General features: G+C 45.0%; 1 protein-coding gene across 1 annotated transcript in view; it reads left to right on the top strand.

The window, feature by feature from the left end:
* Nucleotides 1–18,011, top strand: part of SNX29 (sorting nexin 29) — a 353,151-nt gene that overhangs the window by 34,636 nt on the left and 300,504 nt on the right. The window contains exons 5-6 of the mRNA XM_014544165.1: nt 3,728–3,792; nt 6,340–6,392. Of these exons, the coding sequence (XP_014399651.1) occupies nt 3,728–3,792; nt 6,340–6,392 (118 nt within the window). The remainder of the gene's footprint in view (nt 1–3,727; nt 3,793–6,339; nt 6,393–18,011) is intronic.

The raw sequence follows: 18,011 nt of genomic DNA, 5'->3' as shown, positions 1-18,011 counted from the left end.
GTTGGCGGGGGTGGGGGGGGGCGGGGGCCTTGTCAGGTTTCCAGCTGGCATTGTCCAAGGGCAAGTGGGGTTGTTGGGTGCAGTACTTGGGAAAAGGAAGAAAGCAAGCCTGACTTCCCTATTCTGGTGTTCGAGAAGAATAGAAACTAAACCTGCTGAACAAAGAGCAGGACTTACTGATGGACACAGGTGTCAGGGGAGATGTTCCAGGGCCTTGGGCGGGTGGGGTCTCCGTCATGAGTGACATTTCAGGATGGCCTCTTGTCTGGTGGGAACGATGTGTAGGCTGTCCTTTCCCAAAACCTCTTCCAGCAAAATAACAGTGGCAACATTTGGGGATCAGCTGTATTACTGTGTCCGCAGAGTACCTATGACTGTTTTTATCTCCGGGCCTGTGTGGTGGGAGTTCTAACTCAGGCGTTTGAGGGGCACGGTCTTGAGTCAAGGTCACAGTTCCACCAGTTAGTATTCAAATTTGAACAAAAACTGAACCGGTTACCATGGTCCACGAGACCCTTTGTGATTGGCCCCTGCCTGCCTGTATGCTTTTTACTTCCCCTTTTTTGCCTTTTGCTCACATTACAGAAGACTTCCTTCTGGGCCTGGAAAGCCAGAAGCCAGAAGCCAAGTGTGTTCCTGCCTTCTGGGCTCTACCTTGGCTGTTTGCTCTGCCTGGAACCCTGGTTGCCCATACCTTTCCATGGCTGCTCCTCTTCTTGCTCAATGTCACCTGGGCAGAGAGGCCTCCCGTGACTGCCGTGGCTGACATGGTCCTCTTGCTTGCTCCCTGTCTCATCAGCACATTTGGTTTTTCTTCCTGGTAGGACTCTCTAACATCATCTCATTTATGTCTTTACTTAGGTCCTATTTGTTTCTTCCTAATAGAATTTTTGCTCCATGAGAAAATGGCTCTTTTATAGCACTTAACTCCTGTGTCCCCAGGCCTTAGAATATTGCTGGGCACACAGTTGAAGTTAAATAAACACTGAATGAGCCAATGCACACAGTTGTTGTCCTCTCTGAGCTCCAGTTTCCCCATCTCTGGTATGGGGATCTAATACCTGGCTTGCAGGGTGGTGGTGAAAATTGTGACATAATGCATGCAGAGTACTCAGTCGAGTGCCTGGTATGCAGGAAGTGCTCAGCAAGGTCACAGTTGTTATCCATCGGGTGGCCCTGGGATGACTCAGATGAATCGCTGACCACCTCTGAGGGGATGCCCTGCTGGTGCTCCCTGGAGAAGCCCGAGTGGAGTTGCCCAGGGAGGAAGCAGTTGGTGGCAGTTCAGGACCTGTGATGTGGAGCATCTGCTCTTGGAGCTCTGACTCGGAGCCTCCTTTGCAACAGCTGCATTCTGTGTGAGGTGCATCATGACAGGTGGCTGTGTCTCTGTTGGTTGGAGTCCTGGGCCTCCTGTGGAGCATCAGATGCAGCTCTGACAGTGTCCTGTCTGGGACTTGAGTCCTTGCCCAGACCTCTCTAAGTGGAAGTGACTGCCGTGGCTGACATGGCCCTCTTGCTTCCTCCCTGTCTCATCAGCACATTTGGTTTTTCTTCCTGGTAGGACTCTCTAACATCATCTCATTTATGTCTTTACTTAGGTCCTATTTGTTTCTTCCTAATAGAATTTTTGCTCCATGAGAAAATGGCTCTTTTATAGCACTTAACTCCTGTGTCCCCAGCCCTTAGAATATTGCCGGGCGCACAGTTGAAGTTTAATAAACACTGAATGAGCCAATGCACACAGTTGTTGTCCTCTCTGAGCTCCAGTTTCCCCATCTCTGGTATGGGGATCTAATACCTGGCTTGCAGGGTGGTGGTGAAAATTGTGACATAATGCATGCAGAGTACTCAGTCGAGTGCCTGGTATGCAGGAAGTGCTCAGCAAGGTCACAGTTGTTATCCATCGGGTGGCCCTGGGATGACTCAGATGAATCGCTGACCACCTCTGAGGGGATGCCCTGCTGGTGCTCCCTGGAGAAGCCCGAGTGGAGTTGCCCAGGGAGGAAGCAGTTGGTGGCAGTTCAGGACCTGCGATGTGGAGCATCTGCTCTTGGAACTCTGACTCGGAGCCTCCTTTGCAAAAGCTGCATTCTGTGTGAGGTGCATCATGACAGGTGGCCGTGTCTCTGTTGGTTGGAGTCCTGGGCCTCCTGTGGAGCATCAGATGCAGCTCTGACAGTGTCCTGTCTGGGACTTGAGTCCTTACCCAGACCTCTCTAAGTGGAAGTTCTGTGTGTGCCATGTGTATCAGTTGGGAAAGCTTTTGGCTGCAAGTAACAGCCCAACATACAGTGTTTTGAAAAAAAGGAGGTCTTCGTGTCAGAGGTAATAGATTTCTAGTATTGGTTCACCAGCAAAATGACATCAAGGCTGGTGTCTTTGTGATTCTCTTGGCTTTCCCTCCAGGCTTGTTGCTTTATGGTAGCAAGATGCTGCTGGGCCCCACCCAATGTGTTTATGATTAGCATAAAGGATGGAAGAAGGAAGGAAGCCATTAATATCTTTTCTTTTATCAGGAAGGCATAATTTCCCCAGAACCCTCCCAGTGCACTTCTGCTTACATCTCATTAGTAGAACTTCTTAAGGCCAGCCTTATGAGAGGCTTAGGAAAGGAGTAATTAGGTATTGCAGTGGCATGGGAAAAGGATGATGGAGATAATGGTGAGATCCACCAACAAGCAGTGCCTGCATACTAGGAAACATATATGTGTGTGTGTGTGTGTGTGTGTGTGTGTGTGTTTAATTCATTTTTATTGATATCTGAGAGGAAGGGAGAGGGAGACAGACACAGAAACATCAATGATGAGAGAGAATCATTGATCAGCTGCCTCCTGCACACCCCCTACTCGGGATTGAGCCCTCAACCTGGGCAGGTGCCCTTGACTGGAATCAAACCCTGGACCTTTCAGTCCGCAGGCTGATGCTCTATCCATGAGCCAAACCAACTAGGGCAGGAAACCAATATTTTAAATTAGATCATTGGTTCTCAACTGGAGATAATTTTGTTCCCCAGAGGGCATCTAGAGGCATTTTTTAAAGTAAGATTTTTTTTTATTGCTTTTTACAGAGAGAGGAAGGGAGAGGGAGAGACAGAGAGACATCCATGTGAGAGGTGTAAGAGAGAGGAAGGGAGAGGGAGAGACAGAGAGACATCCGTATGAGAGGTGTACATCGACCAGCTGCCCCCTGCACGTCCCCTGCTGGGAATTGAGGCTGCAACCCAGGCATGTTCCCTGACTGGGAATCGAACCGGCAACTTTTCGATGCAGGGGGATGATACTCAATCAACTGAGCCACACCAGCCAGGGCTAGAGACATTTTTTGTTGCCACAGCTAGGGTGTGCACGTGTGTACATGTGTGTGCATGTGCACACTAATAGTATTTAGTGGATTGAGGCCAGGGATGCTGCTAGACATCCTACAATTCATAGGGTAGCCTCCACCATCTGGCCCAAATGTCAGTAGCGCCAAGGTTGAGAAGCCCAGAGTTAGACTGCTCCAGACACATTCTTCAAATTTGGGGACCATAGTTTAGATGTTTTCCCTGTTACAGTGACTGAGAAATGGTCAAACTTCATTGTGATGATGTAGATTATTGGTGCCGGTCCGGATTTTATTAAAGAGAAGGCTGATCCTAGTTGGGGACAGCTGTGTACTGTGTGTCAGAAAGTCTTACTAGAAGGCTAATGTCAAACAGAACTAATTAAGCCTTGTTGCATTTCAGGATCACAGAATAATGACATGAAAAGACAATTTCTGCTGGAGCGACTGCTGGATGCCGTGAAACAGGTAAGAGGAAAGCTCATGTTTGACCTTGAGATCAAGTAGTAGTGTTAGATAATTCATGGGGAAGTCATTTCTGTCCTTCTATATAGACAGACTTACTTACTCTCATGTGGTATCTGGAATAGTGAGGCCAGTAGTTTCCCCCAGAAAATGAGAGAGCAGGGAAGGCGATCAGAGGTAGGGACAGAGGTGTTCCTCTCTAAAGCCCTCCGGAGACCTCATCCTTCAAGGATGTCCCTTAGAGAAGGGTGTTGATGTGGGTTTCAACTCTTATGGGTACCAACCATGGTGGTTGGGTTAGGACTTTGTGAGCATAAGAACAGAGATGAGGAGGAATGAACCATGCCCAGGATCGATGATGTGGATCCTTCAGGTGGGCTCTGCTCTGATTGGTTGATGCTATTTTGATGCCTGGTTTTTGGCTGGGTGGGAAGTGAGCTTTGACATAAGCTGGCTTAAGTTTGTTTGTCTGCATGTACCACATGCATCATTTATTGCACATTCAACATGTGCTGGGCTCTCTGCTAAGTGCTTTACATTTAATCCTTCCAGCCACCCTGTGAGGTAGTTCCTACAATTATTTCCATTTTATGGATAAAGAAACTGAAGCTCAGAAAGGCCCAATAACTTGCTTAAGGTGTCACAGTCAATAAGTAGCAAGCAGAGCTGGGATCCAGCCCTGGGAATTCTGGGTAGCTCACATTTCAGAAGGGGCGACTGACAATCATATGCATGCAATCACATGCTGTGTGAAATCAGTATAGGGAGATAGGAGATAAACACTTTATTAAAGGTGTGTGTTACGTGTTGATTGTGTTAGGTGTTAGGTGAGCTCAGAGACTTCACCATCTGCCCAAACTTGGAGGTGTCCTGATACAGTGCAAACAACACAGGCTCAAGTGTAGCTGAGTCAAAGGCCAGTTTCATTTCTTCCCAGCTGTGTGTGCTTGGGCAATTCATCTAGCCTCTCTGGGCATCCTCCTCCGTAATCTGCTCACTGATCTCCACAGGGCTGTTGAGCGAATTGCATTTATTAAGTAGGGAAAGGCCTGGCCAGCTCTTGGTCCACTGTCAATTCAGAGCACACGTATTTGTTTCTTCTTTCTTTGCTCCAGAAATGGAAAATATGACAAGAAGCACTAGCCAGTTTGGCTCCATGTGTAGAGCGTCGGCCTGCGGACTGAAGGGTCCTGGGTTTGATTCTGGTCAAGGGCACATGCCTGGGTTGCGGGTTTGATCCCCAGTAGGGAGTGTGCAGGAGGCAGCCGGTTAATGATTCTCTGCATCATTGTTGTTTCTATCTCTCTCTCCCTTTCTCTCTGAAATCAATAAAAATATATTTAAAAAAAGAAAATAAAATATGACAAGAAAATGAGGAGGCAAGTGGAACCACTTTAAGTGTAGTAGTTAGGGTTAGGGTTAGGGTAAATAAATTGGAGCTTATGCCCAGATCTGCCATGATTGGTGGTATTATTTGGGGGGAACGAAAGTGTTGTACATGTATACCTTTTAAAGATCAACTTTATTGAGGTATAATTTTCATACAATAAGATAAACCAATTTTGAGTGCAAAGTTCTATAAGTTTTGACAAATGTATCATTTAAAATATATATATAATAAGTTCAGGAATCTTGTAAGCCTGCTACTCTTTAAAAGAGAAGAGTGGATAGTGGTGATGGGTGCACAATATTGTGAATTGAATTGTATAACTAGAAATGGTTAAACTGGTGATTTTATGTTTTCTATATTTTATTGCAATTAAAAAAAAAAAAAGGAGAACAGTTTGCTTTTGTTTGTACCCACCCTGGGAAAATTGTCACTTAGCACAACTAGACGACTTGTTTGGAGCATAATTTTTTTTTTTATTCTCACCTAAGGATATGTTTTTATTGATTTTAGAGAGAGGAAGAGAAAGAGAGAGCAGGGGTGGGGGGAAACATCGATGTGAGAGAGACATATTGATCAGTTGCCTCCTGTACATGCCACGACCAGGGATTGAACCTGAAACCTAAGTATGTGCCCTGACCGGGAATTGAACACACAATTTTTTGGTGTACAGCACAACGCTCCAACCAACTGAGCCACCTGGCCAGGGCTGAAGGGTGATTTGTACTGTCATAATTTTCTAGTCATTCATAACAACCTTGGGCCCTGTCAAAAGGGAACCATCATTGCAGATTTGTGGAAGTTTTAATTATTGCCTATTAAGAGCCCTGTGTTATGGACAGCCAGCTGCTGACACATAAAGTTTCCTAGATAATGTGCAAAAGCTGTGTGCTTCTGTTTTCCTCTTAGCATTGTTTTCCCACAAGGCTCACTCTGTACAAGTGGGAGGGAGATAAGGACTTCCTTTAAGTGGCGGCTGGAAGGCTGGTGTCCACTGTCTTATGTCTTGGGCTGACACCCAGGACAAAGGGACACACTGACTCGGCACCCAGCGTTTCTGGCCCCATGTCCCTGGCAGAGCCTGAGGGCCTGTGTGGACTGTTTTGTGACAGTTGAGTGTCCCATCCCAACAGCTGACCTCAGCGGCTTCTTTTTCTGTGCAGTGCCAGATCCGCTTCGGAGGGAGAAAGGAAATCGCCTCGGATTCTGACAGCAGGTAAATATGTTGCTTCTACAACCATTTGCCTTCAAGAGCATAAAGGTGGCTAGAGGTGACCAGCTCCTGTGGCTGCCTCCGCAGCCAGTGCAGTGAGTAAGTCTGGGTGGCCTGCAGCCCGTCTGGGCAGTGCTGCTCTGACGCATTCCCAGCTTCCCACAATTCTCCTTCTTGGAATCTATTGAGGGAATTACTTGAAATACCTGCTGCATAAAGTTACTTGCAGGGAAATTTATATTGATGAAAACTTGGAAATTTAAATGCTTGACAGTTGGGAAATGGTTAATAAAGTGTAGTGCATCAGTAGAGTAGAATATTATGTAGCCATTAATTGATGTCTGTGCAGAATTTAAAAAAATATTTTTATTGATTTCAGAGAGGAAGGGAGAGGGAGAGAGAGAGAGAGAGAGAGAGAGGGAGAAACATCAAGGATGAAAGGGAATTATTGATCAGCTGCCTCCTGCACACCACCTACTGGAATTGAACCTAGGACCTTTTAGTCTGTAGGCCAATGCTCTATCCACTGAGCCAAACGTGCCATGGTTGTACAGAATTCTTTTAAAGGAGAAAATGCATATGTAGAATTAAAAATGATATATTTAGTAAAAATAATGAGAGCAGGATACAAAATTATATGGATGCAAAGTGATCCTAGTTATGTTAAACAACTCTGGCAAAAAATGTACCAAAATGTGAACAGAGATAATATTGGAAACCTTTATATTTCCTGATATTTTTTATATTTTTAAAAAGGAGAGTCTTTTATTTATTTTTAAAATTTATTTGTTGATTTTAGAGAGAGGAAGGGAGAGAGAAAGAGAGAAACATCTCTTTGTTGCACTTATTTATGCATTCATTGGTTGTTTCTTGTATGTGCCCTGACTGGAGATCGAACCCACAATCTTGGCGTATCGGAAAAATACTCCATTTGACAACTGATCTAACCGGCCAGGGTCTATTTTTCATATTTTATACTGTGATTGTGTTTCTTTTATAATTTAAATAAACTCCTTAAAGTTGCCATTGACCTTCATGACTCAGGAAAGGCTGACATAATCACATAAGTTTGTAACATTGGGAGGCGACTCAAAGGTTTGGGCAACGTGGAGAGACACAGGCATTTGCTGGAAAGGCTGTGTCAAGTCAGCAGCGCTGACTCATGCCCTGCAGCGTGGACAGTCAGGAGGCACGTTCCTGCAAAGGAAGCTAAGGGAAGGGGACGCCTTGCTCAGCGCTCATCTCATCCTGGAGACTTTCCACATCCCGCACCCTCTTACCCCAACCCACCCAGCTCCCACTTCTCTCCTCTGTCCTCTCACACCCTTGTTCTCTGTGACACTTTGCCCCACGGCATCCTAATAGAGCCGTGGGGACCATTTGAAACTGGTGCATATTTAAGGTGGTACCTTCTCCCTTATTGCCGGAAGCCGGTCCATCCTTGCTGCTTGACACAGTCGCTGCAGGAAAGAAACATCTTTGTTTCTGCCACCAGGCCTGGCATATATAGCATATTGTTCTTAATATGTTTGCTCTCCTTAGCACCATGTGTTTTAACCAAGGTCACCTCTCCAAGAAAGGTTGTTTCCCCAGGTGGGGATTTTTCCCTGAGGTTAGGGAGGGGATACAACCCCTAAAAGGAGAACAGTTTGCTTTTGTTTGTACCCACCCTGGGAAAATTGTCACTTAGCACAACTAGACGACTTGTTTGGAGCATAATTTTTTTTTTTATTCTCACCTAAGGATATGTTTTTATTGATTTTAGAGAGAGGAAGAGAAAGAGAGAGCAGGGGTGGGGGGAAACATCGATGTGAGAGAGACATATTGATCAGTTGCCTCCTGTACATGCCACGACCAGGGATTGAACCTGAAACCTAAGTATGTGCCCTGACCGGGAATTGAACACACAATTTTTTGGTGTACAGCACAACGCTCCAACCAACTGAGCCACCTGGGCAGGGCTGAAGGGTGATTTGTACCGTCATAATTTTCTAGTCATTCATAACAAGCTTGGGCCCTGTCAAAAGGGAACCATCATTGCAGATTTGTGGAAGTTTTAATTATTGCCTCTTAAGAGCCCTGTGTTATGGACAGCCAGCTGCTGACACATAAAGTTTCCTAGATAATGTGCAAAAGCTGTGTGCTTCTGTTTTCCTCTTAGCATTGTTTTCCCACAAGGCTCACTCTGTACAAGTGGGAGGGAGATAAGGACTTCCTTGAAGTGGCGGCTGGAAGGCTGGTGTCCACTGTCTTATGTCTTGGGCTGACACCCAGGACAAAGGGACACACTGACTCGGCACCCAGCGTTTCTGGCCCCGTGTCCCTGGCAGAGCCTGAGGGCCTGTGTGGACTGTTTTGTGACAGTTGAGTGTCCCATCCCAACAGCTGACCTCAGCGGCTTCTTTTTCTGTGCAGTGCCAGATCCGCTTCGGAGGGAGAAAGGAAATCGCCTCGGATTCTGACAGCAGGTAAATATGTTGCTTCTACAACCATTTGCCTTCAAGAGCATAAAGGTGGCTAGAGGTGACCAGCTTCTGTGGCTGCCTCCGCAGCCAGTGCAGTGAGTAAGTCTGGGTGGCCTGCAGCCCACCGGGCAGTGACTGCTCTGACGCATTCCCAGCTTCCCACAATTCTCCTTCTTGGAATCTATTGAGGGAATTACTTGAAATACCTGCTGCATAAAGTTACTTGCAGGGAAATTTATATTGATGAAAACTTGGAAATTTAAATGCTTGACAGTTGGGAAATGGTTAATAAAGTGTAGTGCATCAGTAGAGTAGAATATTATGTAGCCATTAAATTGATGTCTGTGCAGAATTTAAAAAATATATTTTTATTGATTTCAGAGAGGAAGGGAGAGGGGGAGAGAGAGAGAGAGAAACATCAAGGATGAGAGGGAATTATTGATCAGCTGCCTCCTGCACACGACCTACTGGAATTGAACCTAGGACCTTTTAGTCTGTAGGCCGATGCTCTATCCACTGAGCCAAACGTGCCATGGCTGTAAAGAATTCTTTTAAAGCAGAAAATGCATATGTAGAATTAAAAATGATATATTTAGTAAAAATAATGAGAGCAGGATACAAAATTATATGGATGCAAAGTGATCCTAGTTATGTTAAACAACTCTGGCAAAAAATGTACCAAAATGTGAACAGAGATAATATTGGAAACCTTTATATTTCCTGATATTTTTTATATTTTTAAAAAGGAGAGTCTTTTATTTATTTTTAAAATTTATTTGTTGATTTTAGAGAGAGGAAGGGAGAGAGAAAGAGAGAAACATCTCTTTGTTGCACTTATTTATGCATTCATTGGTTGTTTCTTGTATGTGCCCTGACTGGAGATCGAACCCACAATCTTGGCGTATCGGAAAAATACTCCATTTGACAACTGATCTAACCGGCCAGGGTCTATTTTTCATATTTTATACTGTGATTGTGTTTCTTTTATAATTTAAATAAACTCCTTAAAGTTGCCATTGACCTTCATGACTCAGGAAAGGCTGACATAATCACATAAGTTTGTAACATTGGGAGGCGACTCAAAGGTTTGGGCAACGTGGAGAGACACAGGCATTTGCTGGAAAGGCTGTGTGAAGTCAGCAGCGCTGACTCATGCCCTGCAGCGTGGACAGTCAGGAGGCACGTTCCTGCAAAGGAAGCGAAGGGAAGGGGACACCTTGCTCAGCGCTCAACTCATCCTGGAGACTTTCCACGACCCCGCACCCTCTTACCCCGACCCACCCAGCTCCCACTTCTCTGTCCTCTCACACCCTTGTTCTCTGTGACACTTTGCCCCACGGCATCCTAATAGAGCCATGGGGACCATTTGAAATTGGTGCATATTTAAGATGGTACCTTCTCCCTTATAAATCTGTCCCTCTTTGTTTTCCCCCATAACACTTATCACCAACTCGCACTGCACATTGTGCTTTTCTATTCCCATACCGTAAAGTCAGCTCTGTGTGGGCATGATGTTATTATGCTGTCTTGTTCACTGACGTAGTCGCAGTCCCTAGAATGGAGATAAGAAACGCCCTAACCTTTGTAATAGAAATTGACAGGATTAAAATCGGCTGGTATAAATATAGATGTAACAAGACAATAAACATCAGATCCTGATCAGTTCCTAACCAGAACTCCGACCAGAACTTTGGCTGGAGATCCTGGCTAGAGGTCCTGACTAGGCTGCTGATCAACTGAAGGCTGTCTCCATGTCATTCCTTCTTCGCCGACTCCGTCCACACCTTTGGGGACCCCTGGACCTGCTGGGGTTGGACCCCAGCATCTTATAAATCTGTCCCTCTTTGTTTTTCCCCATAACACTTATCATCAACTCGCACTGCACGTTGTGCTTTTCTATTCCCGTACCGTAAAGTCAGCTCTGTGTGGGCATGATGTTATTATGCTGTCTTGTTCACTGACGTAGTCGCAGTCCCTAGAAACATCGAGAAGGTGCTCAGTGAAGATGCGTGGTCTGGTTGAGTGTGTACATTGCATCACACCATCGTCAAGTGTTTAAATAACTGCCACCCTAAGGCTTGTCAGCTTTGAGGGAAGGGGAGCTTCTCCATTTTCTTTACTTCTCAGCGTTTTGCACAAACATTGTATGCCTGTCACGCATTAGGTTCTCAGTGTACGTTTGTGGCATTAGATCATTAGACTGAGGTATTGCTTCAGTTCTCCCAGCAGGCTGTTAGTGTGCCCTGGGCAGGCTGGCACAAGAGTGCATGGACAGCCATGGCTTTGAATCCTGGCTCCTCCTCTTTTCAGCTGTGTTCCTTGCCTGAGCCCAAGAATTAGGTCTACTGTGATACTGTGATTTACAAAAAGATATACATTTGTTCTTTGTCCCCATTTCTGGTACTGAGCTCCTAAAACCCCTGGGATTTTCAAAGTGATGATATCCATAAAGGTGTCTTGTTATTCACCATAGTGACTTCTGGAAAGCACCAAAGGTTAGGGACTGGTTTCCAGGAGAACCATATGATTAGAGGGATGGAACTTTAGTCCCATACCCGCCTTTGGGGAGGGGAGAGGGACTGGAGATTGAGTTCAGTTGCCAATGGCCAGTGATTCAATCATTTATGCCTGTGTGGCGAAGCCTCCATGAAAACCCAAAGGACAGGGTTCAGAGAGTTCTGGGCGGGGAACACTTGAGTGCAGGGAGAAGGGCCCTCTCTGAGAGAGCGTGGTAGCTCCACGCCCTTCCCACTCACTTCACCCTGTGTGCTTCTTCCATCAGGCTGCTCCTGAGTTCTATCCTTTCCTAATAAACTGGTGATCTAGTAAGTTAGATGTTTCTCCGAGTTCTGAGAGGCCCTCTAGCAAATTAATCAAACCCAAAGACGGGCTCATGGGAACCTCTGAGGTGTATAGTTGGTCAGTCAGAAGCACACGTAACAACCTGGAGTTGCGTCTGTCACCTGAAGTCAGGGGCTGGTGCAGTCTTGTAGGACTGAGGCCTTAACCCGTAGGATCTGACACTGTCTCCAGGTAGAAGTGTCAGAATTGAGTTGAATTGTAGGACACCCAGCAATGTTGGAGAATTGCTTGGTGATATGGGGAAAACCCAAACATCGGTATCTACCTAGCCAGTTGTAAGGATTAAGTTACATGCTGTGTGTAAAATGCCAGACATGTAGGAGTGTTAGTTTTATTCCATACTAGAGGCCCGGGGCATGAAATTCGTCATGGGTAGGGTCCCTAGGTGTGGCCTGCGATTAGGGCTGATCAGGATCTTCCAGCTGCCGGCTGGGGCCTTCCTTCCCCAGCTGCCAGCTGTCGGCTGGGGCCTTCCTTGGTTCTGCGCCGCCCCCTGGTAGTCAGCACACATCATAGCAGCGATTGAACTCCTGGTCTCCTGGTCGAACTCCCGAGGGGACACTTTGCATATTAGCTATATATATATATCCTTGCCCCTCAGGGAGTGAAGTCTGGCTGGGATAGGTGTTACTCAGCTTGTGACCCCTACCCATGCAGGTAGTAGACTGCAAAAAGGTGGAAGGGCAAAAGTGAATCAGCGAGCTTTGTTACTGTTCTTTTTTGCTGACAAAGGAACAATTGAAGATGGGGGATTTCTTTCCTTGTAACTCTGGGCAGAGTTCTCAGTCTCTGGAAAATGGAACTTGTGTACATGCCTCTTCCCACATCATGTCCTCCAGGAATCTAAGCCCGTGTGTCCACTAAGAAGATAGAAATAACTGGAAGAGGTTTTCCATGAAAGGCCAAGTGTCATCTTCACATGCATTTCACATTTACTGCCTTAGGAAAAGTTTTAGGCAGGATGTGAGGTGTTGGCTTGTGATTGCAGATCAGCTGGTCGGATGGACAGCAGTAGGAACTTTTGAAAGACTGTCTGCCAGGGCTCAATGGTAAAAAGCAACAGAAATCTGTTCCGATTGAGGATATTGTGACCTTAGGGAATTGATGGCAGGCCAGGTTTGGGAACAGGAAGGAGTCAGGCAGCTGTGGAAGGCTAGAAACTTGAAGTAAGAGTCCAGAAATGGTCTCCTAGAAGGAACGGTGATCCAATTAAGGCCCTCGCTGCTGGAGTGAACGCCAGCTGTTTTCCGACTCTCTCCTTCTGCTCAAGGTTGGCATTCCAGGGAGGAAGCGCCTGACCGCTCAGTCTCACGTCACTTGGCCACCTTCTGGCCACTGGCAGAAGGATCCGGCTGAAGGAGTTTCTTGGGACCCCGATGGCTTGTGTAGTGCAAAGATGTCTACTTGGGTTCACCTTCCCATCAAGATAGTATCCAGGGAAGAAGAAATAAACCTTCAAAATGACATCTGGGTGCTGTTAGGAAGGTGGATAAATACAGGGTGGCCAACATGCCCAGCAGTTGTCCCCTGTCGCTGCTCTATCGGGATGATAATCTTTCTGTGACAGCCTTGTCTGGTTTAAAAATGCTGATGTCTATGTCATCAGTCTCATTTGATCCTCAAAAGAATCCCAGGAGAACAAGAGGGGGCTACATTTTCCACTTTCATGGGCATACAAGTTTGGAGGCTGGTCACTGGTGCAGCATTTATTTGCCGTCTCCTGGGCACACGCCTCGGTTAGGTGGGTCGCATGGTTGGTAGGTAGTAGAACGGGACTTCATGTTCCCAGTGTGGTCCTCACTGACACTACATCCCCCTTTGTTCTTCTAGCTGAGTTTCTAGCAATTACTTAACATTATTTTAAGTGTTAAAAGTCACTGCATTAAATTCCTTTCAATTGCCTAGTGGCTCAGTTACTAGTATTTTCCTTTAAATTCTCTTTGTCTTACTGATATTGGGGAAAGACTTGGTTTGGTGTTGATAATATTAAGTTGAATTTGATGAAATTGCCAATATTTGATTGTTTTTGACCTATAAAAATAACAGCATCATACAGCTCAGAATAATAATCTCTAACAGCCCCTTCTCTTCAAGCAGAGTGTGCGGGTTCCAGGCTCAGCCTCCCTTTAGGGCTTTCTAGAGCCCATCATGCAGGCTTTCTATTTTCAGTAGCAGTAGAGTTTTCCTTGTAAAACAGGCTTATGTGAAAAAAGCGAGTCAAATTCAAGACAAGTAACTAATACATATCTCAGATGTGACAAAAGTGGCAAGGTGTTTGTGACTGGAGTTTGGGAAGAGTGCTGGTAGGACTGAAGCTGATGTTTGGTTTTTGGACCTACGTGGTGCACAGTATTTAGCTGCTAAAACCAAAATGCCAAGTGTGAGTGAGTGTGAGTGTGCAGGCCCATGTGGGAGAAAGATTTGTTAGATCTTGCAGAATACTACGGGGCAAGATGCAACCGCCCTCACCTGAGTGTGAAACAACATTTGCACAAAGGGGAGTGACAGGCAGGGCTTGCTTTTTCCTATCAGATTTTGTCCTTAGAAACCTCAGAGGAAGTGGGGCAGGCGCTGGGCTCCATGATGCATGTTTCTCTTCGTCCTCCCCTCCCCTTCCTCCCCCTCCCCTCTCGTTTCACGAGTTTGTGTGTCATCCTTGGACAGGGGCCATGCTTATCTTCTCTGTATCGTTCCAGTTTTAGTATATGCGCTGCCGAATTGAGGGCTCTCTTCGTCCTTTTCTGTTGGCATTGTTTTCTGCTCTTTTTTCCCCTCAGAACTAAGGCCCATTCTTGTGCTTCATTAAAATTACTCACATTCTGTCAGTCAGACTTGGCCTGTGGAGAGGCTGTAGCGTATCTCTTGATATAATGGCCCAGGAAGTCAGCAGGCCCTGGAAGTTTCCTCAAAGACTAGGTACATTATAGTTCCACAGAAGCATCTTCCTCCCACGTGGAATTACAGAACATGATCTGGAAGTTTTCCTTTGGAATTATAAATAGCAACCCAAACTGCAGGGCAGAAGAATGAGCGTGGACTTTGGAATTTAGGCTCTGAATCCTGGCATTGCCATCCTGGGTCTTGTTGAACTGTGGGCAAGTTTCTGGGCTTCCTGTGCCTCAGTGTCCTCATCCGTAAGCAGGGATGGTAGCACTAACATTTACTTCGTAGAGCTGCTCTGAGTTAGTTCACGTTAGAACAGGGCCTGGCAGCTAGTAAGTTCCAGCTATTGTTATAGTCATCAGAGTTTTATGTCTTGACACTTGGCAAATAAATATTCTCTGCACACTGGGTCTCTTTGCCATTATGTCTTTGGGGATGAGTCTCAGAACATTTAGAAATTGCAGGTTTTTGTGACCCTTTCATTTGACTGTAAGAAGAAATCAGAGAAGAGCATTTTTTCTCCTTTACAAGCCTGCCAGGAAAGAGGGATTGTTTTGGTGATTTTTCTGTACCTGTTGAGGAATTAAGAACATTTTTGAACTTTTTAGAAGGAAATCAGCTGCCCTTTGCCGTTCCCTGATGTTATTCTTAGGGCATGTATTCCTCGGGACACTTATGAAACCAGATGGCTTTTCCAGGCATTCCTTTTCCTCTGTTAAATGTCTCTGGATCTTCATCATGTGATTTTTATCTTCAATTGCCACAAGTTTCTTACCAGCCTCTTATTAGTGTGAGGTGTTGACTAGATGTTTTAATTCTTCTTAGCCTGGCGGAAAATTCTGAGATTCATTGATTAGATTCTTTATTCCCCATCCTGAGTACTTTAATTCCACTTTGAGGCTCTGTAGTAGGTGGTTCTACACTGCATTTTCTTTTATTTTACTATATTGATCAAACGAATTGATTTTCTCCTTTAGGAAAAAGAGTATTTTTAGCAATTAGGGAACTCTAGGACATTTAGCAAGTCTGAGCACATTTCCAGGCCTGAATTTTAATAAATATTTATATTGTTTATATTGATAATTGTTGAGAGTAGTGCTTGGCCCATTGGAAACAATATGTAAGCGCTGTCAGCACCATCCTGATAGGGGAGAGAGGCCATGAGCATGAAGTATGAGCTTTGGTGTCAGACATACTTGTCTGTTGCCCACATGGCCACAAACCACCAGTTACCAGCTGTTTAATTTGGGACTTAGCTTCTCTAGACCTCTGTTGCACCGTCTGGAAAATCAGATGATGATCATGTTGCCCACTTCCTGGGGTTGTAGTGAGGATTAGATGTAATAATGTTTACTTGGCACACCCAGTAAGAACTTAATAAACTTAATATGTTTCCTCTCTGTGTCTAGACATACCAGTGTTTTGGCTGCTTTGGAAACTGAAGGCTAGAATGATTGCTCATTAGCTCCTCCATTCAATAGATATGTACTTACAGATCATTACTGGCATTGGGGATGCAAACTGGATGAGATGGTTGTGTCTTCAAGAAACTCAAAATTGAGTCAGGGAAATAGACATGTAAATTGTGGGCAGTCATGGTGGCCTGTAGTAATAATTACATAGTCCAGACGTGAGAGGTGTGAACAGGGTCCTTAGTGGTCACATGGGCAGAACGGGAATTCCAGGCAGCAGGAATAGCAAATGCGAAGGTACAGGGATGTGCAAGAAAATGGTGGGATCGTAGATGATTTGCCCTGTGTGTTGAGGAGTGGGCTGGAAAGTCATTACTAGATTCTTCTCTTGCTGTCATGGTGAAGTTTTGAACTTCATTCATTAGGGTGTTCTTTCTTTTTAAAAAAATCCTCGCTTGAGGATATGTTTTCATTGAATTTTTTTTTCTTTAGGGAGGGAGGGAGGGAGGGAGAGAGAGAGAGAGAGAGAGAGAGAGAGAGAGAGAGAAAGAGAGAGAAACATTAATTGATTGCCTTCCAGGGATCGAACCCACTACCTAGGTATGTGCCCTGACCAGAATCAAACTCCCAATCTCTCATTGTCTGACCAACTGAGTCACCCAGCCAGGGCAGGGTATTATTTCTTAAATTATGGCTATTTGTATGCCATTTTCACAATTTTTGCCACATCTGTATACTATATGAGCCAGAGATTGGCTTGAGGTGGAATTTCAAGGACCTGTCTACTCTGGTCTTGTCTTCATTAATACCATCAGTGACTTCAAAGATTGATGGCTTGTTACAGTTTTATCTTTACACATTGAAATGATTAACATAAAAATTGTTCATCTCTGTTCCCCCTAAAATCAGGTCATGTACTATATACGCATAGCAAAGTGTGGTGTGGGTAAGTAAGAAACAAAGATAGATAAGGGCATGACTACATTTTAGGAGACTAGTTTTCTGTTGTGGATGCCAAGGGGTTGAAAGGGGTGAGATGGGTCTAGGAGAGCAGCGAGAGGTGGCTGTGCAGTGGAAGTGGTTGTATTGGGGGAAGACACAGGATTGAGAAGCCTTAGGACTAAGCATTGATAAGACTGGGTGGTGCTGGATGTGGCCAGAAATCAGAACAAATGTGTGTTGTTTTGAACTTTTTTATATTTTTTAAGCAAGCTTTTGGTGTGGAGTTTCTTTCTCCTAGGCTATGGACTCCAGTCAAACTTGGAGATATTGGCCAATGACTTAGTGTCACATTTATGTGTCCTCATTTCCCATTTATTCACTCCTGCATCTAGGACTCTTGCTTTTCTCGATGCTCTTTCCCCTTTGATTTACCAGTGGAACATTCATTTGATTTCTTTTTACATGCCTGTTGGCCATCCTCTAACCTTCACACTTACAGTATCTTGAAAACTACTGCCTTGTGAGTTTTCACTATTATCAAGTTTATTTTTTTGTCTACTTTTTTTTGGGTCTTTTTATTCCTACCATATGTTCTTCTTCCTCCCTTTGGGTAACTGAAGTTAATGATGAGGAATTATTTGTTTTATGCCCCCCCCCCATGTTCTTATAGTCTTTTAAAAAGAAAATATACATGTATATATATATATACACACACACAGGTTTTATTGCCAGTGTTTTATAAAACTTGAATTATGTATATAAATGCTCTGCATCTGTGTTATCTCCCTTAGCATTACCCTGTCAAAATCTTTCCAAGTTACAGTTCTAATAATTATTTTTAAAAGGCTGAATTATACCCCTGACCGGTTTGGCTCAGTGGATAGAGCGTCGGCCTGCGGACTCAAGGGTCCCAGGTTCAATTCCGGTCAAGGGCATGTACCTTGGTTGCGGGCACATCCCCAGTAGGGGGTGTGCAGGAGGCAGCTGATAGATGTTTCTCTCTCATCGATGTTTCTAGCTCTCTGTCCCTCTCCCTTCCTCTCTGTAAAAATATATTT

The sequence above is a fragment of the Myotis brandtii genome, unplaced genomic scaffold (genome assembly GCF_000412655.1).
Source record: "Myotis brandtii unplaced genomic scaffold, ASM41265v1 scaffold355, whole genome shotgun sequence".
NCBI lineage: Eukaryota > Metazoa > Chordata > Mammalia > Chiroptera > Vespertilionidae > Myotis > Myotis brandtii.
The sequence above is the reverse complement of the archived record's forward strand: the minus strand, read 5'-3'. Positions and strand labels throughout refer to the sequence as shown.